General features: G+C 41.8%; 1 protein-coding gene across 4 annotated transcripts; it reads right to left on the bottom strand.

The window, feature by feature from the left end:
• Positions 1–567: 567 nt before the first annotated feature.
• On the bottom strand, positions 568–23,673 carry znf512b (zinc finger protein 512B). Of its 4 annotated transcripts, none has more exons than XM_028409953.1 (17): positions 22,291–23,673; positions 20,870–21,004; positions 12,308–12,387; positions 12,026–12,154; positions 11,576–11,748; positions 11,187–11,473; positions 11,010–11,081; positions 10,067–10,195; positions 9,753–9,880; positions 8,668–8,760; positions 6,241–6,339; positions 5,391–5,633; positions 4,944–5,282; positions 4,593–4,694; positions 4,435–4,497; positions 3,998–4,096; positions 568–3,830 (listed from the first exon to the last, which is right to left on the bottom strand). In XM_028409953.1, the coding sequence occupies exons 2-17, from the start codon at positions 21,000–21,002 to the stop codon at positions 3,486–3,488; spliced, it is 2,514 nt and encodes an 837-aa protein (XP_028265754.1). In that variant the 5' UTR covers positions 21,003–21,004; positions 22,291–23,673; the 3' UTR covers positions 568–3,485. The 4 variants fall into 4 exon arrangements, with proteins under 4 accessions (XP_028265754.1, XP_028265753.1, XP_028265755.1 ...); XM_028409952.1 differs by having other exon boundaries at positions 22,295–23,673; XM_028409954.1 differs by having other exon boundaries at positions 5,391–5,531; positions 22,295–23,673.
• Positions 23,674–24,592: the final 919 nt, after the last annotated feature.

Genomic DNA, 24,592 nt, shown 5'->3' with positions numbered 1-24,592 from the left:
GACTCAATAGGCCACGTGTAGACATGATACTGACTTTAATGATTAAATATAATTTACAATACAAATAATATTTCAACATTAACCATTTCCTGGCATTTAGTGGCAGGTATTTGTATTTGTAGTTGTCATTATTAATCGTTATCTTTATTAACAGCAATAAATCTTAGAGGCTAACACAATGACACATATTTAGTCAACAAACTTTTATTAATTAGTTGTGGGATACTAATGCACAGGTACAACAAGTTCGGGAGAAAAATTGTAACGTTCAGACTCCAAGGAGGTGTCGATTCCTCCACTGTTAGGTAATATACAGCTTAATTTCAGATATGGAAATATTTAATACATCATTAGTCTCATTTTATCTGTTACCTATATATGATAAACAGTTAAGAGCTACAACATCATCTCTTAAAACTCTCATCTCACCGACAACACAGTCGGATGGCACTTCCTGCTTTTTGAATTAGGTAGCATACAAAACAAACCACTGTTGTCCAAATAAAAGGGTAAAATTCTTAGGCAGTCTAAAGGGGATTTCTAAAGATTAACCTTGGTTTTTTTTTTTGGAAATAACATTGCTGACAAAGGGAAGACGCTTGAAGCCTGCTGTTTCCCCAGGTACAAAAGTCACACCACACACAGTCCAGGTAACTAGAAAGCTCCAACAACACTCCTAATTCAAGCCTATTTCATGGTATAGTAAGTGCACTAAATACAGAAACAAACACACATACATATGCCTTGTTGTCCCATATTGAATAGATAATAATAAAGGACTCTCTCAATGTGTTTGCCATCATGTACTGAAAAAAGCTCAATTTATGTGCATCATCAAAAATGAATAAAATAACATTGTATGCCAACATACAGGCCTACAATGTTCTTTGTGGTCTACAAAGTTTCTCAACCTTACTTTTTTTGTTTTGTTTTAATTTCATAATATGTAAAAAGCATTTTCAAAGCAAACAAATAAAAAGGGGAGTGGAAAATAAAGCCGTACAATTTTGAGAAGACACATCAAATATCAAAATAGTAGCAAGCCAACAAAATCAGCTAAATATGGTGTATTGCTGTAACTCTCTAAACATGTTGCAGTTAGCTCACACTGCGGGATAGATATGTGTTTTCCACATTGTAGGAAGACAGATAGTAAAGGGTGTGATAAAATATAAAATACCCACTGTTAAAAGCAGTGCTAAACTATCATATTGCAACACCAAAGCTTGTCAGGTAAACACAGTCAATGTGACGTTATCAATGAAAACGAGTAACAAGCAGCTGATGAACTGATTCTGTGCCACAGCATAACACTCAACAAAAGTGTTACCATGTCTGACATCCAGTCATTACAAAGGTGCTAACTGTTATAACCCACACACACACACACACACACACAAGGTCTGGACAACTCATATTGAAATAAAAAAAAAAAGGTCCAAGGACCAATCAGTGCTCATCTAACTTTTTTTCCCTCTCCATCAGCTGAGACGTATTCATCCCCACCTGGATGAACTCCATCAGTTGATTAGTGATGGAGTAATTCAAACTGAACCTTTCGCTTTACATTATAAAAAAAGTCACAGCATGGGGAATGGCTCCTTTTAAAGGACACACGCGCAAATTTCAAATCCTTAAAAATGTTCCGCTGACATCAACGCTTTATTTTAATGATGACATTTGACATTTTGGTGCAAAAACTTCAGAGGACTCGCCAGTAAGAACGTGGCAGAATAGATTAGTATGTGAGTTGTATCAGGTCCTTAAGGTAGAGTGGCAAGTAAAAGCACCCTTAGAAACTTACCAGAATATCCTCACATCACAATTTTATCCAAAGCTATCAGATTGCTATCTAAGTATTACACATAATATAATATAAAATAGATTTATGATCTGTCTTTTTTTTTTTTTAAAGTAAGCAAGTAATTCATATGGACATAAACTGCAAGTATAAATCAAATATCTATGGATTTTCCATAGATATTTGGATTAATGTGGATTCATTCAAGTATCTACTTTAAACATGTTCAAGTGAAAATATTTTTTAGATTTTCTTTGAGTTTTGAAAAGAAATGTTACATTTCATATCTAATCTAATATTAAATGGCAGAGCAGCCTTAAACTTTCAACAAGAGCAGTTATGGCTTTCTGTCGAGAATCAATTATACAGGCGTTCACCTGTTGTTCCATTACTCATATGAAGACAAATTTAGTTTTTCCTCATTAAATATTTCCACTCCTGTATCACAACAGCCACTATGTTAGCTTGAATATTCCTGGAGTGCAAAATTACAAGAGAAGGGTTAAAGTGCAAGGTGTTAACTTTGAGTGTGTGGAATTAATTCATAAACATTTCAATCTTCATTCTCTGCAATTTTTTTTCCTGTTTAATAAAAGATTATTATCCTCATCCTCACTATAAAAGATACGTTCATTCTCCTCTCTTTCCCTCAAGTAGCCATAAATATGGCTGCATTTTAAAAATGGTGTCACATCATTTGATTGTGCTGCAATGGTGCAACAAGCTTCACACAAAAAAAACTTTCCTTCTTCCAAACATTTAGTCATATTTTAGAATGCTGCAGTTTTTTTTGTAATTTAAAATCAGTTAAACAACTTATAGCTTACAGATGACAACAAACAGTTTTGGGGGGGCCCTCTTCTGATGAATGAATGTCAGTGTGAAATGGTTGTCGAAGCAGATTCCTTTCATTGTCATTTGAAAACAAACATCACTGAAATGACAGCTGCAAGGAAGGGAACAACTGACCAACATGTTAGCTTATGATAAACACTAAAGTAAAACAAACAAAAAAAGAGGGAGAAATGAAAAATAAAAACAATTTCAAAACAACATTGCACTACAGCACACACTGCAAAAAATTCTGACTGCTTATGTATGATCCAGTTGGACGTGTCAGGCTTGAAAAATGACAGATGGCATCATTGCTTTGAGTATATAGATATATAGATATAGATATTGTTTATGTACACAGTACAGTATATCTGTGGAGGAAATGTAAAAACACTAGCTATCATTAAGTGACTTCACCATGCTAATAGATTATCTTTTTTTAAAAACCTCTCAAACACAACATGAATCTTGCAGAGAAAATGATTCTCGATTCATTTGGAATACTACCTCTGTTTAAAAAAAAATGAAATCATTAAAGGTCAGGATTTTATCTTTGATTACTACTGACACCCCTGCTGTGAGTACAGGAACTGAAATGTGAGCCTTTAAAAGAAGACAAAAGTGGAATGGAGAAATAAAAGACTGTTCTGAGTATTGTTAACAACAGTACGCACATTAACTGTGGGGTTTAAAAACGAGATCTGATGACTGTAGGTATCTTCTTAGTTGTTGATTTGACTTTCTTCTCAGTGCCAAGTACTTGTGGAGTTAGAAAGGTCTTTCAGCTTCTCAGCATAACATTACAGTAAATATCCTCCTTGGCTGCTCCAGGGTTGACAAAAAGCAAAAGCTACTCTGACAGTGACAGCCTCTTGGGTTTGCTTCGTCTTGTGGCGGAGGGGACGGGCTGTCTGTTGTGGCCTGAATTATCACTGTCCGTTGGGTCAGAGATCAGGGTCGGGGACTGTGCTGGGCCAGCAGAGGGGGTCACTGCAGGGGTTGAGTTTTGAGTAGTAGTAAGTGCTTCAGTTTTTGTTTGGAGAGATTCAACCACAGGGGGGCGCTCTTTAGGTTTGCGGCCCCTCTTCTTGCCAGTGGTGGCACCGTTCCTCACCTCAGATTTGATCCCATTGTTTTCTGAGACTTTGCTCTTGCTACTAGAGACCACTTGAGTGGCTGCTGCACGGAACCAGTTCTAAGATGAAAACACACAGTGATCAACTCAAAATCTGAAGAAGGCACAAGTACAAGTAAGTAATTCCTGCTGGAACAGCTAGAAATACAAACAAATGCTAATCAAAGTTTATTTAGAGTGAAATAAATAATAAGGATTGCTGTAAGGTTGCTTGTGAAGTGACCCACCTGTGAGTGTGTCTTGCTAATATGGTACTTAACGCCGCTCTCTGAGCTGAACTCCTTCTGACAGATCAGACAGGTGTACTTCCCCAGTTCACCACCACCCTGTAACACACACAAAGAACAGCACAGTCAGCACTTTTGTTCAGCTGTTGCGTTCAGACATCCAACAGACATTCAGACTGCTGCAGTTGTATATTCATCTATTAGTTTATTTTACATCTGAATTTTTCTAAGCATTAGGATGTATTGTTATTTTATGTACTAGAGCATCACAGACACCATGATGACAACATGAAAAGGACCCTGAGGTACCCCTTAAAAATGAGGTTCTACATTTCAAGAGGTGATTCTTCAATAAATTAACATTCTGACTGCACTAATGCATTGATATTGAAATCTTGTGTGAAGTTGGTGGTTTTGCTGCAGGCAAAGGTTTGTACCTGACTACAATTGGCAAGATGGGCCTTCAGTCCTGACACACTGGAATAGACCGCTTCACAGTTCTAGGAAAAAGTGCAAAGGAACCGAAAACACACTCAATCAGATTCCTTGAATTGTTTTAGTCAGAGACAGAAAGTAAACGTGTCGGAGTTCTTACTTCATTCGTGCAGCAGATGAAGCCCTTCTCCTTGACTTGGTTCTTCCAGGTTTCTAATTGTTCTGGGGTGAAGTTGGGAAGCCCTGGGCGAGTGTAGTTTAACTATACAAAAGAAAACACTTTCATTAGTAATTATGGAACATTACAATTTACCAGGGCAAAAACAGAGGATAATACCATGTAGACCTGGTCTTTGTATGAAGCCTTTGAATGGAAGGTTTCTTTTGCTGTGTGTGTCTATATTACACAACACTACACCATGCATGTGTTTACTGTATGCCTACTGTGTTTATCTCCACATGTTAGGAGTATATATCACGTGTGCATACTGGATCCATTCTCCGTCCTCACCCTCTTGCTGTCAGGCACCAGGTCGTCCTTGATGCGTCGCTTGGTGCCCCAGTCTTTAGCCAGCTCATCCTCTGCTATCTCCTGCAGGTGGAACACTGCCACCTGAGCTGACCTCCGCCTCACTCTGCCACTGGGGGTCCTTTCGAAGTCCTCCCCCTGGCTTTCAATCTGTGCTGTTTGTTCTTTTTCTCGTTCCCTCTCCTTTTCTTTTTCCCGCTCCTTCTCCCGAGCTTCTCTGTCCTTCTCTTTGGGCTGGCTGGACGGTGCTTTTTCTTGCCAGTCTTTCCTCTCAGGCTGGCTGTGCTCCCTCCTACCTCCAGATGGAGACTCCTCAGTGATCTGAAGAGGCAGTAGGAGAAGTCATTGAGTCAAAAACGTGACAAAACTTTAATAATATCCACTAAAATATAGACTAAAGAATATACAGTACTTCCAGGATGGACCTACCCTCTCCTTGTTGTTGTTGGTGTCAGTGACATTGTCCTTGTTGTTGGTGGCTGTCATTGTGGTCGTGATGGCCGGAGAGTTGTGTTCGGTGCGTATGTGGTAGTCTCTGCCAGCCTTGGAGCGGTAGCTGGTTCCACAGTGCTGGCACAGAAACACAGGCTTCTCATCGTCAGAAATCTCTCTTCCACAACGCTTCTGGTGATACTGGTATCCCATCAGACTGGAAAAGTGGGCTGAACAGCCCTGCACATACAGTGTGTGTGTGCGTGTATGTGTATGTGTTTGTGTGTGTATGTACACAAAAATGTTTGTGATCATGTGACGCCAGTGACAGAAATGAGACAGAATGAAAACACACATTAAGCAAGAAACTGGGTAAGTGGAACAAAGTCTAGATTTAATGGAGCAATATTTCTGCATTTGATCAATATATTGTGGCTGATGTTAAAAAGAGAAAACGTGACATGCTCATTTTTCAGTGTAAGGACATGTCAATGCAGAGACTCTATATTCTGCAGCTCTCTTCCTCTCTCTGCCTTTTGCACTCTAGTGTGAGTAATGGGAAGCAGAGTGTTGATGTGGTTTTGGGCAACATGTCAAGAACAAGGCATAAAGGAAAAGGAGGGAAGGAGAGAGAGAGAGAGAGAGAGAGGTAAAAGGAGGCAGACACAAAAGTGGAGCCTGAGGAAGAGGGAGAAACAAAATCAAAACTGGCAGATGAGGGAGATAAATGTGACATGAAAGACAAAAAAGAAAGTTGAGATGCAAATGAAGGACACAGGAAAGCAAGAGTATAGAATGAGAGACTGGAAAAGAGAAAAGGACCAAGTAAGAAAGACGAAGTGCATACCTCAGTGGGACACTTGATTCGTCCCATCTGTTTGAGCACTCTGCGCAGTCGTTCTCTCTCCTCGTGCTCGTTGCTCGTCTGGCCTTCACTCCCTGAGGGCTGAGGAGGGAACAAACACACCGTCACATAAGCGTGTCCCACCATAACACTTCCCACTCCCTCATGACTTTTCAAAAAATGTGATGAAAATGTGTTTTCCATCTCTAGCGTTCACACTACGCCAGGATCATTAAATGGTTTCATGGTGAGGCTGTTACTCAAGGCATGTTTATGACAACTGTCAAACTCGTGTTTTTACTCGAGTGTTAGCTGGTGCCAAACCCCAGCCAAGACCAGAACAACAGATGGTAAGGCTGCCAGCGAGAAGAAAGACGTGCAGGGGACTGGAGAGAGTCTGGACTCTCTGAGGGGTCCCATTGGGACAACCTTCATGTGTTTTCTCATGTGTGTTAACACACAGAGATGAATGACACACAAACCTGCAGTAGCTTTCTGTTAAAGTAAGGAAGAAAAAAGATAAAGCTAGGATACTTCAATAGCACTCACTTGTGCCTGCAGACACCACCAGTCTGTGATTTACACCGGCAGGGAAAGAAACCGTGAAACTACATCAGCATGTATTCATAATGCCTCCATCAAAGACAGTGCAGAAGAGCAAGCACAAAAGAGAGAAAGGAAGGGACTGGGCTGCACCATTGCAGTAGCAACATCAAGGTCAATCTCAGTGGGTGACCCCTGTCTTCCTGTCAGCCTGCTGTGCTTTCCCAAACTGCACTGTGTCTGTGCCATGTGGCCACACTAAAAACACTAGATCCAGGGTCAGTGCTAATTCCAAATGATACAAAACAATCACAGCAGCACTACTGTCTATGAAAGACTTTAGTGCAAAACAGCAATGTTATTTCATCGTACAAACAAAAAATTACCTCTCCATGGGCTAAATGGTAAAGTCTAACTGAATTGCAAAAACAGTTCCTTGTGTGGCAACTTGCTCAAAAGCAAGAGAAGCTCATCTGTCATCAATGCCTTTGTTTAAATGCCCATCTTCACAGCAGAAAAAAAACAGGTTTGCACCTTTACAGATACTTTCCCTATTCACAACAACTGCATGATTACTGTTAAAAGTGTTTAAACTGCATCTATAATTAAATTTCTGCATAAATAAGAGAAGGGCCATTTAGAGTAAAAGGTGGGCGCTATCATCTGCTATGCATCTGCCCAAACATCTCATGCACATACAAGATAAGCTCCTGTGCTTTCTCCTCCTGCTCGGTGGCTCAGAATTTTCTCTGTTTCAAAGTTTTCTTGGCGAAAAAAAGAAAGTATGACACAACTAAATAATAAAAATTTTTTAATCAGCAGCTACTGGAGTCTAGAGATGTCAACACATGATGGCTTTAGTTCTGTCAGAAAAGTTTTATTTGTCTAAAAAAATAGTAAGGTTTAGCAGTGTATAGAGAAACACTACCTTCTGAAGCCTTTGAGTGGCTTGCTTTTAACACACACATAATGTTCTAATGTCTTTTGCTCTGCTGGACTGGACTGCTGCCAATAACGTCAGGGCACAACAGGTCCATTCGGAAGACAAATGGCGGCATTAAACAGTTTAACTTGGCTGACACAGACGGCACAGTCATCTATCATTAAACCAGCAAATTCTACACACAAGAACCCTCACACACGCAAAGCATGCACTATATCATGTACTAAAATGTGCTCACACAAAAACACACATGCTACATATCTCAAGGTTTTCTGTCCCTACATTCATGAATATTTCATGATACCTTTCAAAACAGGCAGCGCTGAATAATTCAGCAAACTTCGTAGCGGTACCATTCTGCTCTAATGCAGGAGTGTCAGGATAATATCGTAATGAAGCCCTCTGCTGTCAGAGTTAAGACAGCTGCAGACAGAAACGTGAGCATTTCAAGGACAAGAACACCAATGACTAGATTCAATGTATGATCACTGGCAAACTCTGAGATCACATTTGTTGAGAAGAGCATAGCAGCTGGCAGTTAGGCAAGAGTTCATAGAAGAGTGCATGGCAGGCGTGTGTGTCATCCATGTTCAGTAGGTCAGTGTGACAAAGGGTTTTCCGACTATAGAAACAAGCAGGCTGACTGCGAGGTAACGCTTTGTTGCTCTATTACACCACTGATCGAGCAAAGGGATACTGATTGACTGATCTGTTACATTACCACATGATACAAGTTAAACCCTGAATGGGCTGTCCTAGTGAATGATTGTGCCTGTACAGGTTTCTGCAGTTAAAAACACGGAAAAGGTGAAGCATTGTTCGAACCACTTGTGTTGGGCTATAAAAACTCATGATGAAGATAAAAGAAGCCAAAAAAGGCACATCATAAAAGGGTGCTATTACTGAAAACAACTCTTATATAATGACGAGATTTACAAGTCTACCTTGGTGGTGTGTTCAGCCATGGTGTGGTAATTGAGACCGGCCTTGGACCTGAACTGTTTCTGGCACTGCTGACACTTCAGGGCATCTTGGAGCTGTAGTGGTTGAAGACCAAACAGTAAATCAAGAAACACTTCACCTCTAACCTAAAACAGATTGTTATAAGTGCAAGTTTTGGTCAAAGTTAAAGACAAAGGACACACTGAGAATCTTCGGAGACCTGAAAAAGTCAATTTAACACAGTGTTCGCTGTCATGGACTTCTCTCCTCGCCTGAGTATTGATTTGAAGACAGAGGTGTTTTGATGGTGAGTGACCCAGTGGTAATGTGGCGATTCTGTCATTGCTTAATGGCAGACTGTCACTTTAATAGAGTCACACAGGCCACTGGGCTAAGGAGCTATTAAAATGGCTGTAGGAGCATGGCTCTCTGAGGATCCAGGCTGCCGCATCACACTGCCTGGTTCATCCACTGAAAAAGCTCAATATAATGTAGTTGGATAATCTTTAACTGTCCATACTCTGTTTATTACTACTTCTGTGTATGTGGTGTGAACACAGTGTCTGCACGTTGCTCTTCCCCCCTGATTCATTTGGTATTAGCTTTCATATCTGGAACAATGAATAAGGGTATTGCACAAAAAAAGTGGTTGAAATTACTGCACTGAGATACAGCTTGATGTTATTGGTACAGCTTTCCAATCAATATCTTTACTGTAAAGGCTCCCCAGACTCTGCAAAATGGGGTTCTCTGGGAGAGGTATCTAATAACACTGCAGTCACTGTGGAAATTACAGCTCTGTGTTGGTAGAGCTTTATTTCATACTTAAAAAAAACAATAACAGTTATGTTTTGTTATTATGTAAACAGTTTTTTGCTGATCTATGGATTCTACTGAGACATTGTGTTGTGGGATCACCTGCTATAGAAGTCTTTTCATGGGAACAACATTCACAGCTGAGAAGAAGTTTTTTTAGGACATCTATTTTTCAGGAGGATGACTCATCCAGTGAAAGTAAGCTTGAATGAAGGTCTTGGCATTAACTAGTCTAACATTGTGGTGTTGCAGAACTGCATCGCCCACTGACCTTCTGGCAGATCTCCATGTGTTTCTTGAGGCCATGGATTGTTTTTCTGGTCACAATGGAGCAGGTGGGACACACCACCTCACCTCGCTCTGAGATCGTTCGCTGCCATTGAGTGTCAGTAACAGTACCTAAGAGACGAAGAGGGCGCAGTATTATCACTACTCTTTATTTCTTCTTTCTTTCATTTCAAGAGGTCCTCTACTTTGCTGTCAGCCATTATCTCAACATATGCACTGTATGTATATCTCATTTAAGGTTAAGCAAAGTTCTCATCCATCCATGGATTTATTCATAAAGATGATCTATGTGTTCACCTGCTGGGGTGGAGTCTTTTTTGGACGACTGACTTGAAGCAGATCTTCGCTGAGGCTCTTCACTGAATCCACTCCCCTCTGTTCTCTTTGCACGGCCCGCCTTTAGCTTCTCCTCCACCTTCGTCATACCTGCAACACACATGTGCATACACAGACACACGTTCATTGGAGTAACTGAGTCTCTTTCACAAAGCATTCAAGGTAAGGTGAGAGGTACAAGCAAAGACAGACAGATGTAGGACAATCCTGAACAAGAAAAACACACTAAAAAGAGAAATTTGATACAAACGTTAAATGAAAAAGGAAGTTCTGTTCTGTGTGGATCAATGACAGACAGACTGAAAGGGAGCAAGAGAGAGCAGTGAGACCTGCAAACTCCTAAAGATTTGTTTGACAAGTGATGATGAGTAGTTTACAGCCCTGTGTATGTGATATGAGTCACATTTTCAGCATATGAATGAGATGGAAAAAGAGAGCGAGGTTGGAAAAGCTGTGTGTGTGTGATGTGTGTGAGTCACTGATTCGTTTAGCCAGATATGAAACATCTCTACAGTTGCCACATTAGCACTGTTTAAAGACCAGTACTATTGATTAGTAGCAGCAGGGAGCGTTAACAATCACTTACATAACTAATCAAACAATGCAGTTAAGCTCTTTTCAATAAGCCCAGAAGCCAGCAGCGGCACATTTGTCCTCCCAGGAATTCAATTATTAACTCAATGATAGGGTTCTTGACATGTGCTGTAGTCAACGATGACTCAGACAGCTCTGAAAAACATCTCTCTTCTGATATTTATCACACCCAAATGTGATTTCACCATAACGTTGTTTATCCATTACAGGCAGTTTTTCAAAAGATCACCAAAAACGTAATGATGATGAATTGTATTGCAGATCTTAGGACTAATGTGAACATTTCATTTTATGATAAAGGCGTTTCTACCTTTCAATCCAAATGTTCCAGATATAGAGGGCTGTTCTCCAGTGAATTTCTTAGGCGTTTTCTGCTTCCGTCCTGGCTCAAGAGAAAAAAAAAAACACAGAGCAAAAAACGGTCAAACACACACAGTACAGTAGGCACCATATAATGATAATATGGAATCTATTACAAAAATCTTACTGTGCCTCATTCGTTCTGGGTCTTCATCAGCGAGAGAAGGGGGAAGGCTGCCCCCCTCGCTCTCACTCCCCCCTGCATCAGATGATGTGCTTTGGGACTGTGATTGCTGGGACTGCAGCTGGACGGGCTGAGCCTGCTGGATCTGCTGCTGTGGCTGGCTGCTGTGGCTGTGCTGTTTCCTCTCACTCTTCTGGTGACCCAGCTCGCCATTCTGAGAGGGCGTGGATACCTCGTGGGTTTTCTTCACTTTGAAGAAGACTGGATGGGGGGTACTGTTCTCCATGGGTCTGAATTTAACAAGGAGGACAGCTTTTTAGCACTGTGACCTTACTAACACCACGATGTGGGTCAGTATGGGTGGGAATTTGAAGGCTCTAAATCCCATTTACCTTTTCTTAGTGTTGGACTTGACAGTCTTTTGAAGTGTAGACTTCTCTTCCTTGGCTTCCATACTGACTCTGTCTGGGTGGTTCCACAGCTTGTGCTTCTGCAGGCGCACCTTTGTAGCAAACACTGCCTCGCAGTAGGGACAGCCGTGACTCAGCTTCTCAGCTACGGTGGCCTGAATACAGACATTAAAAGAGAGGGGATTTAGACTGAGCTCCCGCCTTCCACAAAATCAGATGACAGTGGGTGGCTATTGCTCATAACTTGATTAATCATAGTTTTTTTTGTATAGCCAATATCACTGTATACTTGTGCTTGAGAACAGTTTTTTCCTCCGAAACGCCAGAGGCCCTACGCTAAAAGGTTCTCCTTACTGTGTTCCTCACTTTACAGTCTACTCTCAAGCTTAGAAATAGCCACATAGCAGGAAAGAGCAGAGGCTAATGACTCACCCCCTGGCAGCGTTGATAGTGGTACTTGACGCCATAGATGCTGGGAAACTCTAACCAGCAGCCTGAACATGGACATTTAACCCTGGAGCGGCGCTTAAACTCTTCCTTCCATTGTACTATCATTTGGGCCTGCTCAGGGGTGAGGAATACAGAGTTGAATGCATGCAGGTCTTATCGCTACAAATGACTGAATATTGTGCATATTTATGGGGAGCTGTCTACTGTGCAGGAAAAATGAAGCCCATTTCAAGCACCCACTCCTTTTTAAAGAAAAACACTCACAGGGATGCTTCTCAGTTCCTGTACTTCTGCTTTAGGACGGCCTTTCCTCTTCCCCTCTGCTGGCTCATCACACACAGGACCTGGAAAAAATGAGAGTTAGAAACAGACTAGAGCCAGCACTTCATATTGACAGAATATAAATGTCTGTCCTGATCTAAGTCCAAACAAGTTTGATTAGGTACTTCTAGCCACACATCCTCAACTTCAATAGCTTTTCCATCCTCCACTATTAACTATAAGGTAGGGTAGGAGATTTTGAAAACTCAGAGTCAGCCAGATTTTGAAAGAAAACACACGCCCCTTTCTCTCAGAGCTCACCCCGAAGCCATGCCTCCCAACCAGTCTGTGACTTCGGCCATCATGCACGTACCTCTCTGGTGCACGCAGAGCAGGAAGAGAGTGACAACCAGCCAATACTCTGCGCAGGTGCGCCTCGCAGGATTGGCTGATGTTTTTAGTGTTTTATAGCTACCACATATGATTAGTATTCTTCGTTTTAAAGAGAAACTGCCGAACTAATTGGTTGCTATCGGATTGTAAAGAGAAGTTATACTAATTTAACAAAAAGGGCATCAGAATGAAATCTCCTACCCTACCTTTAAAGGATATCTTCTTATATCATATTTAAACAAAATATGGATATGAAAACAAATGCCACAACAACCACAACACTGGTTTAATAGTGACCATTTTTCAAATGTTTGCATGTTATGTGCGTTTACATGAATGAATGTGTGAGTGAGGGAGTAAGAGAAAGAGAAGGCAGTGCGGGCAAAGGCCTTGTGTTGAGCCAAATAGATCAGCTATAAATCGCTGGAGCCTGCGTGAACCTCTGACACAGCAGACTGCAGACCGACCGCCTCAGCTCTTCCTGCTCTCTCTATTGCTCCCTTCTTTCATCCTTCACATTCCTGCTTCCCTCCTTTCTCAGCCCATGCCTATCTTTCTCACTTTCCTTCCCTTTTCTCTGCCCACACCCTTGCCCTGTCTTTCTCTGTGGTTCCACTGGCTCATTACTGCTCAGCTACAATTAGACCTTTGCACAATCAGCCCTGCACACTACTGCTTCTATTCACTGCTACTTGAGGAAAGACGGAGAGAGAGCTGAGGATGAGTGTATGCATGTAAAAGAAGGGGAGGGTGGTGACAAAGGAAACGAAGAAAAGCAAAGGATGTTGAGGGAGAGAATAGAACTGCAGAGGCGGATGACTCTGACCAAGCATAATACTGAATGACAGTGCTGCAGGTAGCTGTACTCTGCTCTTCAGAATGATACATCTTTACATGTGCCAGATAGAGGAGATAGCAGCAGCAGACACAGGCAAAGGTGGAGACAGAGATGCTGCTAGAGTCTTTTCAGTCATATCCAATCTAGGAAATGTCAAAGAAAACTACTCCAAGTAGAGATGACAGTCCTTTTTTTTTATGAAGTGGAATGCAGCTGTGGTCTTTTCTTTGGAACAGTTTCACTTACTCAATCAGAGTAAAACAACAATGTGGGGCTGGCTGATAAAATTATATCAAATTCAGTTTGCAATAAAATTTGAAATAACAATGATTACTGATGAAGTAGGAAACTGTCACACAGCTGCAGGAAAGAATAACGGAACACGGAATACACGGAAAAAGCATGCACTCATTTGTGTGTGAGCCTCAGGCGAAGAAAGCAAAAGTGAAAGGAAGTGGTCTGGATATCATAATGAACTACCATCCCATATTTTTTGCCATGTCGCCCTGTCCTAACACAGTGTCTGCCAAGTGCTTTCTTCTCCAACAAACTCATTGACAAGCAGATTCAGGATGCACATACTCATCATGCTGCATATTTGTGGCAGCTCCCAATACTGGATCAGAGCACTCTGTGTGCCTACTAGGATTATAAAAAAAAAAACGGTTGAATAATTTTTCATCAAATAAATGAATTGACTTACTGTACTGCCATCGCTGCTCGTACAAAAGCAGATCATGTTTGCAAAAGAACAGCCTTTCTCCCAAAATACATCTATCTATGTCTGTGATGTTAATGTGCATAAGAAGCACTGACCTCCACGACCTCCCCTTCTCATTTCCCTTTGTTATTGCACCGTATACTCTCCCTTTCTTCCCTCATTTGTCTTCTTTTTGTTTCTCACTCAGAAGCACAGACACAAACATAGGCTGCCGGATTATATGTAATCTTTTACTTCAGACTCCACCATAATAAGGTAGCAAGAAAATAAGCCAGGGCTGAATAAGATGGAACAAGAGGTACAACATAACATTGCTGGCTGTGCTTTGGAATAGTTCATGACACAAGGTGTACATGAAAGTGCAGACCGCTACACAAACAAGTATACAAAACCATTACCAGTGTGTGTGTGTGATTGTTATGTGTGTGCATGGATATGGGTGTATTAATATTCTCCAGGCGACAGAGCATTTCTCTATTAGCTGTCTGGGTAGCAGCTGGAGAGGTGATGCAGTTGGCGGTGCAGCTCTTGTGTCGAGGAGGAAATTGAGCATGCATTCTAATTCCTGTCTTAGAAAATAAAGGTCTTGTAAAAGAAAGGCATAATTAATGAATTCAGCTTCTGGGAAAGATATGTTCTTGTTGCTATGGGAATAAGATCCACTTGTCTTAGTTACCACTATCAGAGGCCTCTTTACTGCGAGCAGAACAATTAGGCCCACATACAGTAGGTTACAATGCAAACAGGCAGCGCACGTGTTGTTAAAACTTACTGTAAAATGTGATATAAAAACCGCAGGCCTAAGAGGAACCATGCACATGCAGTAATGTGTGTTCATATCTTTTACTCTATTTTACTTTCGTGCATAAGGGTAGCACAAACACATTCCAGCAATCACAAGCATTGTCTCGGTATGAAACAAAGCAGGCCCATTGTGTCAAATAAACCCCAGTTATCAGGCACAGGCCATGGGGGTAAAACAGCTGTCCAGCTAATGTCAGAGTGTGACTCGCTCCCAGCTGTCTGCAACTGTTGCTCTGACAGAAGAGAAGAGAAGAGAAGAGAAGAGAAGAGAAGAGAAGAGAAGAGAAGAGAAGAGAAGAGAAGAGAAGAGAAGAGAAGAGAAGAGAAGAGAAGAGAAGAGAAGAGAAGAGAAGAGAAGAGAAGAGAAGAGAAGAGAAGAGAAGACCCAGGAGTGCTGGCAGCTGTCTAATGATCTCAAATAACCTCTGAGTTCTCCTAGCTACGCCTGCAACTGCTCTCCCTGAGTGCAAGGGTTCACACATTGCCCACAAACACACACACACAGATGCACGCACACAACAGCCATTTGTTTTCCTTGACAAACACTCACACAGGAGCCTTTGTCTGTGTCTGCACAGTAGGTTTTAGACATACTGTAGTTTAAAAAGACAACACACAAATACAAACACCACTACACAAAACTCCATGGAAAGAAGACATGCTATCACTACTTCCTCGACAGAAAACTGAAGAAAAAACTAATGCACCTGGACACACAGTGCACTATATTCATTTTATTTTTACTCTTCACAGCGTTTTTACACATTCACATAACCACATTATCCCACTTGCATAAACACATTTTACTTATAATAATTTCCATATGCTTTCATGTTAAATCTTGATACATTTTACTGTCTGCCTCTTTCAATCTCAAACACCCATTCTTTTAATCATACACACCTCCTTTTGAAGACGTCCCCATATATCCTCTCAGCCAGGAGGGCCTGAGTCCAGACAGTGAGTAAGAAGGAGAAATGAGGTGGAGCAGCACCAGAACAGCCTTACTACCCAGACACTGAATAACGAAACAAAACCAGACTCTCTCAGTGAGTCTGCTTCTCACTCTCTGTCTTTTGGTTTTTTTCCCTCTCTTTCTTTCTGTCATTCATTCTGCCCTCCCTCTTTCTTTATGTCGCTACATCTAAGCTAATCTGTTGTACATACTAAGTGATATAATACAACACTTAAATGTAAATGTATCGAATTAAACACCTGGAAGGAAAAGGCCATTCATCTGCAGAAATGTGTTGACAGTGTTACAGAAAATTTTAGGACTAAAGACCAAAGAACACCTCAATCTGTTGGAATTGCTATGAAATTTTGAGCTTTTCGCCAAAAAAATGAGGTTATGATAGAGCTTGCAACGAGTAGGGCCACTCAAAGTGTGTTTTTAAATTTATTTGTTGAAAAGACACTAGTGACTCTAGTCCATAACTTTGTGTGATACCAGTTTGTACCATACAATGGGCTTGTAATCCACTGTAGCTTTGGTTTGCTCCCAGTTCAAGCAGTTGCAACAGTAACTCTATTAAAATTCATCCCTAGATTTGCACTAGTCTTAGTTTCATGAGGCTTTCTTACATCATAAGTTTTAAACAAGTTACTTGTGTGAGAAAATGAATATCCTAATGAAAAACACTTTTCCTTGCACTCAGTGGCCTCAGCTGCCATATACACTTTTGTGTATGAGCTTAGGTCTCACCACACAGCCTTGTGGCAGGCTATCAGTTTACTGCCACCACTAAACCACACGTGAAGCAGCCAAATCAAAGAAAGGAGCTCGAGCTCGAGATTCTTGCTACATAATCTGGTGACTCATCGTACCTCGACAGCTTCCTCAGACCTGCATTGATTTTAAAACCTTCCACATCAATGGCATGCATCATAATATTGGAAACCTAATGCATTCCCTGAAGCCAGTTTGGCCAACAACCAACAGTGTGTTTAGTGACATCCATTGACAACAACTGGCAGCATACTGTTTGTGGCCAATGAATTCCTAGGAGATGGTGCAGAACTGAAAGCTGAGCAGACAAATAGTTTTCTAACAGGCGACTAAGGGAATATATATATCATTAACAACTGTTGCGCCACACATACAAGTCCACATGAAAAAAAAATGCCTGTGTTTACGCAACATACATAGCCAGACAGACAATGTCTGCTCCAGACTGTTTGCAGTGCCCTCCTTATGGACAATGACTCACCAACTCAATCTCTCTCCTCTCCCATTTCCCTGTACTCCTTCTCATCTGCCATCCTCAAGTCTGCCAAATAAAGGTGTGACAAAGATGACAAAGGACTCTCCTTAAAACTGGATGCAGCATCATTCTGAGAAAAGCGCCAGAACTCAATCCCAAACCAAAACAAACATTTTCCAAATCTATAGCTCTGTATTGATTTTTTTTTCTTTTGGTATTTCACCATTATACGCAGACTCAAAGCATTTGCAGGCGGGAGCTAGAAAAAAATAAAAAAAAGTATGAGACGTGAAAAGAGTGAGGATGAGTAGTGGGGGAAGGTAGGAATAAGGTGAAGAAGGGGATGGATTGGAAGGTGGCAGGAATAGTGAGGTAATGCTGATAATGCTGCATAATGAGCAACACAAGAAAAGATGGAGAAAAAAACAGAAAGGATCACAGATATGTGTGAAGCATTGTACAACAAAAGAGAAAGCAGCGGATCGGGAGGGAAAGTGAGATTCAGATGCTGAGGCAAATACACAGGGTCAGCAGATGGTGGATGTGAGCCTAATGTGAAGGTCCTGCAGTCACAGTAAAGGACTGCAGAGACATGAGAACATAAACAAAAACAGATACTAGCACACTGTCTTAAGTAGGGAATATATTTGCTTTTAAGCTGCATGACTGGGTTGCCAGCTGGCTACATTGTGGGCATAATTCCTCAAATGCCGATGCACTATAGACGATAGCAGTTCACACCACTCAGTACTGTTCACATTGAAGCTGCTACTGACATAAGTAACAGGAATTTGACACCAGTAACTATTATTGTACCATGTTTTTCTCCACTAGATGGCACACAGGGGACTCAGGGCATTTTGAATTTTTGGTGTCAGTTTGTTGACAAAATCAATTAGTTAGCTGAGGCGTCTGAGGTCTGTTGGACTGCACACCGTCACCACCGTATCACTCCCAAATTTATCCTCACATATGAACATAACAGTCACAAATTTATTCGTGCAGGTTTCCACAGTAATTTCTAAAATAGTACATATCTCTCAACAGCGGTTTATTTGTCAGGCACAACTGCAGACTCCTTCTCCAAAACTTGCCGTCCATCTGTATTGTACGATACCACTGCTTCAAACAGACTTAGAAAATAAATGTGTGGCAACTATCATGTGTGGTTAAAAAATATCTCTGGCCTTATGCACCACATGCCCAGAGGAGAATGTGTCCTTGGATCATGTATGGCATTGCAGAACTTTTGATCAAAGGAGAATGGTCACACAGCCAGATTCCACTCATAAAGACATGCATTAGCATATCTAGAAAAGGGCTTAATCACAGAGCGTGCAGAGCAGCTTCCATCCGAAAAAAAATGTTGAGAGAAAAAATAATCTTAAAAACAAAAAGAGGAACACACAGAGCATGGACCACATTACTTCCTGTGAACTGCCTGGTGTGGCAAGGTGACAGCTCAACCACAACACTCTAGTAAAGCACACAAACGCATTCTTTTAGGTTTTGTTTTCATGTGTAGAACCGTAGAGGCAATTCAGGAAACCACTAGTACTATAATAACAGTCCAGGCAGACAGGATTTCTTCCTTGTTACATCACACAAAGTTTCCGTCTGAGACAATTATCGATCGACAGCGGGAGCTGATAATACATACTACACGACACTCCATGGACGTGGAATGAAAAATGAAAAGTAACCAGTGGGATGAGGGCACATAATGAGGTAGCTGGTTATCAGCACACTGTGTACAATGGGCATAGACTGAGTACTGAAAAACCTCCACAGGGAGCCTTAGATATTGATGCCTTTGTTTCCCCCAAACTGAGGCCCACAGCCCCCCTGAGACAGACAAGCTAGCGCCAGCCTCATTATTATTATTAGCACCGTAGCATTTCTCATTATCATTTTAGAAAGCTGTTGAGTAATAAACTGAGATTTGAGAAGATTTAAGTTCATTGTCTGAGCAGTATTTTGATATAAATGAACAGAACTTTAGGTCAGTGGATTTTTTTTCTACCCAGTGAAGTATACATCACCTCAGATACTGTGTTTGGTGAATATATACCAACACAGTCCACTGGTAAAGCTAACCGCTGAGGATTTTTAAAGGCGAAGGCCGGCCTCAAGTAATGCTCAAGATGAGAGAGACTTTCCTACCGAAGGAGACAATTCTTCCACTACAACATAGCATAATTAGTGTAGATTCTTATCTTGTGCAATCAAACTGTGCCAGAAGCTCTCCTTAAACCATCCTCTCAAGAAACACAGACATGCGGTATCAAAACCACTGATGTAATTACTGTACTAGCACGCCCGAAAAGCTAATGAGAGTCAAAGGAGATCAACTGTGCAAAAAGAAAATGAAACAGACCGGCACACCAAACCGTCGAGTCTAAAGTTACCTGAGAAAGTCCCATAAAAACCAGGACCAATCCATCACCTGCGATTGTATTACCTCAACACATGTACACCCACAGGCACACACACACACACACACAGACCAACAATCATCAGCTACTCATTAGTGAACTAAAGCCAACGGTGCTTCTCTCAGTCTACAGTCTCAAAACGATCAGGGCCCACCCCCAACTGATTTATAAACTCATCTTGTTTATTGAGTAATAAAGTGTAAGGAAATCTATAAAACATGAGGCATTAACAGGCTGCTGAGAAAAACCTGCCATTCAAATACACTTGCTTTCTTCAGCTACAATAAATACTTCAAGAGCAAAACCAGCACATCAGCTGGCAGCCTGTGACAGAAGATGGAGAGCAAACATGAACTGCAAACTATCATGAAGTGACTTTGCCTCTGTGTTCTCCATGTTGTTCTGCACTCTCAGCTCTGTCTTGCAAAACAAGCTTTGTATTAATGTCCACAACAATCAAGTGCACACACACACACACACATGCACGCACCCACACAGGCATGAAAATCCGGCCCGCAGGGCTGAATAATCACGCAGAAAGAAAACAAACTGAAGCACCTAGTATTGTGTCGGTGCTTTGTGCGTCTGGGAACGAGAGGCTATTTTGTAGCAACCAAAACAACTGGGTCATATTAGAACAGCCCCAGTTTTCCAAGCATGCCTGACGCTATTAACAAAGTCCTGATGATTTGCTGGTTATTGGATTGAAAAATAATTCCCCAGTCTGGCTCTCTCTTTCCTAAATCTTCCATCTCCATCCAGATGGCTTGGGGTTTCACTCATGTCAGTGCTTGGCAATGCTTGTTTGTTTGGTTTTCTCACTGTACGGCAGGCTCAGGGAAAAAAAAAAGTTGTAGTTTCCAGGCCCTTCTGTGGTGCTGAGATGGGTAGAATTACATCCAGGCTGGAACCATTGATTCCTAATAAAATATAATCCATTCAAAAAAAAGCTGCAGAGACCCTTAAATGCATGGTATGTTAATCAAATCATGGAGAAACAAAACTCCAACTCCCACCAGTGGAACATAAAGACAAATGTGCAGAAACACAAATGCAATTGTCCTATATGTGTTAGTATGTCATGCTGTATGCAAGCTAGGAGCAAACCTGGGTCATGGCAACAAGTTGCCCCTGTTTTCATTATTCAAAGTGTAGAAGCTCGTCACTCACTGTGTTTGTTGTTGTTTTCAGGGCCCGGCGGCATTCTAACAAGCTCCTGGGGATGTCCATGCTTGGGGTTTCGGCCTCTTGGCAGCCCTGATGAGGACAGCTTCCCAAGCCTGGGGCCACTTGGGCTCTCCATGCCTGTAACGTTAAGAGGAGGAGGAGGAGGAGGAGGGTAGAAACACACAAGAGAGTGAGGTAGCTGAAGGCAACGTCTGGATGCTTTCTGCTGCTCATTAATCCAGTTCCATTGCTTGTCAAAACATTATTAGAAAAGCCCACTACATCAATAGCCTGTGATGATGATGATGATGATGGTGTCTCCTTGTTCTATAATGCAGGGTCTTCATTGTTGCTATTAGTCTGAAGGTTATCTGAGTGGAGGCACACACATCATCTGGAGTGGTAATGAGGGTGCGACCTTCCATGTTTCATTTCAAAATCAATACTCCCACTTACACACTAACTTCATGTTGCACCCATTAGACGAAAGGTGAGGTCAAAGAAAAGCAGGGGACACGGAGCTTTATAGGAACCAGCAGCGGTGCATGTCTCGATCAGGTCACATGATCAGGAGCAAAGTTCTCTGCTATAGGAGTGAGGGTTAATCCACACTATCGTCCATCAATCCCTTAGGAATTCTGTGTCATCATCATCATCATCATCACCATCACAGTAAGCCTACATTTATACATTAAATCCTGTTTCTCTGTGCTGAACCCCTCAATCCCCACCAGCATATAGGTCAATCTAATGAATGGATACTGACAATTGCTAATTATGCTAAGTGGTACTGATTAGGATCCAACATGCTTTCTCTTAGCACACATTGATGTCACTCTCCTAATGAGTTGCAACAGCACACAAAGGGTCACTCAGTGGGGGCCACTCAGTGTCTGTTTACATGGCAACCCATCATGGCTCAGTGTGGTATACTGAGCAATGACGGCTCATCTATGGTAGTGATAGCATGCTGACAGTAGCCTATGCTTGTTTTGAGGTCAGAATGTTAACAGGCATGCTGCAGGATGCAAGTGTGCAAACATCAACACTAGTGTCTTCCTGTTCCTGTGTGATGTGTGAAAAGGAGATCACAGAAGCAGCCAGCTACCTAAAAATAACAGACATGCTCATATCTCTACTTTTAAATTTCACTTCCTGAAAACTGAGCAGACTTATTGGCTGCTAATCTGTGCAGCTGGTGTTTTCATAAAATCTCAATTCTACAAGTACAGTAACTTTAGTACCATACATTAAACCAGACACAACACAACCTGGTGACACCCACTCACATCTCCTCATCCAATCTGCTGACAAACCAACCTGGAAAGAAGTATTTTAGCCCCACACGTGTTTGTCAACTACAACACAGGAAATAAACAAACAAAACAAACATAACACAGTGTTCCACTTTATTCTGACCGCACCTACCTCAACAGTCGGACAGTCACCCAGCAGCACCACAGGGCCGGGTGGCCCCGGGTCACCCACGTGAGGGAGGGGGGGGTGGGAGAAGGAGGGGTGGTGGTTGGGGGGGGGGGCGTGGGGTCAGGAGGATTCAGGCACCTAAAGTGGGCGTTTTTTCCCACCAATGTTCTGTTACATGGCAATCACACCTGCCGTGCGTCAAGGACCGGTCAGACTGAGGTTTGGGGGGGCCTGGATGGAAGGAAGCGGACAGCCGTCACCTCGTCGTCCTGTCCCCCCCTTCCACTCCGCAGACCAGGTGGACGACGGGAAGCCACAAAATAAAAGAGCAGCGCAGGAGCAGATAAATTACAATGTCGTGTGCACATGAAAAGAAAGCCAGGATACTTTCCCCGTATTTCCAGTTCCCGATTGCCTTGCCCCCCTCGGTTCCTGCATTAATATGTATACCACGAGGCACTTCTCCAAGCTCTTCTCCTTAAACACTCCAGAAATGTCACAAATAGCCCGGAAAGAAAGGCAGGTCCCCGGCTCCTTGAGGAAAAATATTAGAATACGGGATGGTTTATATAGGCAGTGAAGCAAAATGGCGACTTTATTACGAAGGAGGAGTAAAAAAAAATCCTTGCGCTGGCTGGAGCTAAAGGGAGGCACAAAAATATGTTTAGTGCAGTAATTTCGACGTCTGCGAGACTGCTGGTTAGAGTAAAAGGAAACGAAGCGAAGGAAAATAAGCAGAAAGGCCAAATCCCCGTCGGTTCTGGTACACTCCTCGGCTCCTTACCTCGGGATTATTTCGTTTTTTTTATACGGATATTATCTCCGCGGCCGTGTACAGTATTACAGTAATGTGTGTTGGGTCATGCGCGTATCCACTCCACCTTTGACAGTTGCAACTAGAGTCTTGAGGCAACTTGCAAACTCTCGCGTTATTATTATCTATTTCCAGCAGAATAATAGTAGTGGGCTTTCAGGCTAATAAAGTCGCTGCAATACCGGCTGATCGTGCAACCCGACGTAACGGCGCTCCTTCCTGACGACAGACAAAAAAAATGGTCAGGGCTTGAATTCCTTATATCAACCTTCGCTAAGTATTTGAATCTATAGTCTTCCCTCCAGTTCATAGCAGCAGATCACACAGACAAGATTCCAGTGGGCTGCTGCTGCTGCTGCTGTTCTGGTTGTCATAGGCCGGTGCTGGTAGTCAGACACTCCAATAACCACTGGAATAACAAGTATGCCCAATTTTTTTTCTTCTTTCTTCCAAAAAAACTCTACATAAAAGCTGCCAATGATCAATGCAGTCCTAAAATTCAAGGTCAATATCCAGGCATTAGCTATTAATCCTAATGGCAGCTATAAACAGCTCCTGCTGCTGTCAGTGCAATATTGAATCTTTAATTGCTGTATAGCAGCATGCTGGCTACAGGCTTCAGTCCCCCCCTTCCCCTCCTCCTCAAATTTAACCCAGCTAATAATAAATGTTTCACATATGGTGTGAGCACACATATTTCCTCATATCACAGCTCTCTAAATGAATCATTCATGGCATCATTGGCACCTCACTCAGTTTCTGGAAGAAAAAATAAAAACAACAACAACAACAGAGGGGCTCTCTTTGGTGTTTGATTGGTGCCAGTCATCATGACCTAATATTTCCCTGTAAGTGGAAATCATTTGAAACCATGATGCAATTTATGTGTAAGAACATTTTCAGTTTTGCCAGCAGAGGGCAGCAGAGACTCATATTCCCCCCTTTATACTGTGAAAAAATCACGCAAAAATATCACTAATGAGGCAAAATATTCAAAAACATTGCACGATATTTTTGTTTTATATAAATATTTAGAAAGAGGATAAGTCATTAATTGAAGCAGTATGAACACAAAACAAAATGAACATACATTTATCTTTAAAATACACCAAATCAAGACAAAAGTGAACCTAAAATCTCAAAGCATGGAGTTCCATAGGTTTAAATGGCTACAGCTCAGTCCCCTTTATTGACATTTAGGAAACATTAGTGGTGGATCTCAGATGATATTGCTCCTAGGGAGTTAGTAAGTCATGCAGACAGGCAGGCTGACCTTTGGAAGATTTAGAAACAAGCAGTAAAATCTTAACATTTGTGTAGTAAGATCGCCTCGTTTGAAGAAGAAGAAGAAAAGCCTGGTTGCAGTGTTATTGTCTGATCTTGGTATTGTTCACCTGCTGATTCCAGAAAAGGTCTCTATAACTCATCTATCCCTAATTGTATGGTTGGGGAAAAAAGTATTTACAGGTTTGTCTACACTTATCTTC

This window comes from Parambassis ranga, chromosome 7 (assembly GCF_900634625.1).
Source record: "Parambassis ranga chromosome 7, fParRan2.1, whole genome shotgun sequence".
Lineage (NCBI taxonomy): Eukaryota > Metazoa > Chordata > Actinopteri > Ambassidae > Parambassis > Parambassis ranga.
The sequence above is the reverse complement of the archived record's forward strand: the minus strand, read 5'-3'. Positions and strand labels throughout refer to the sequence as shown.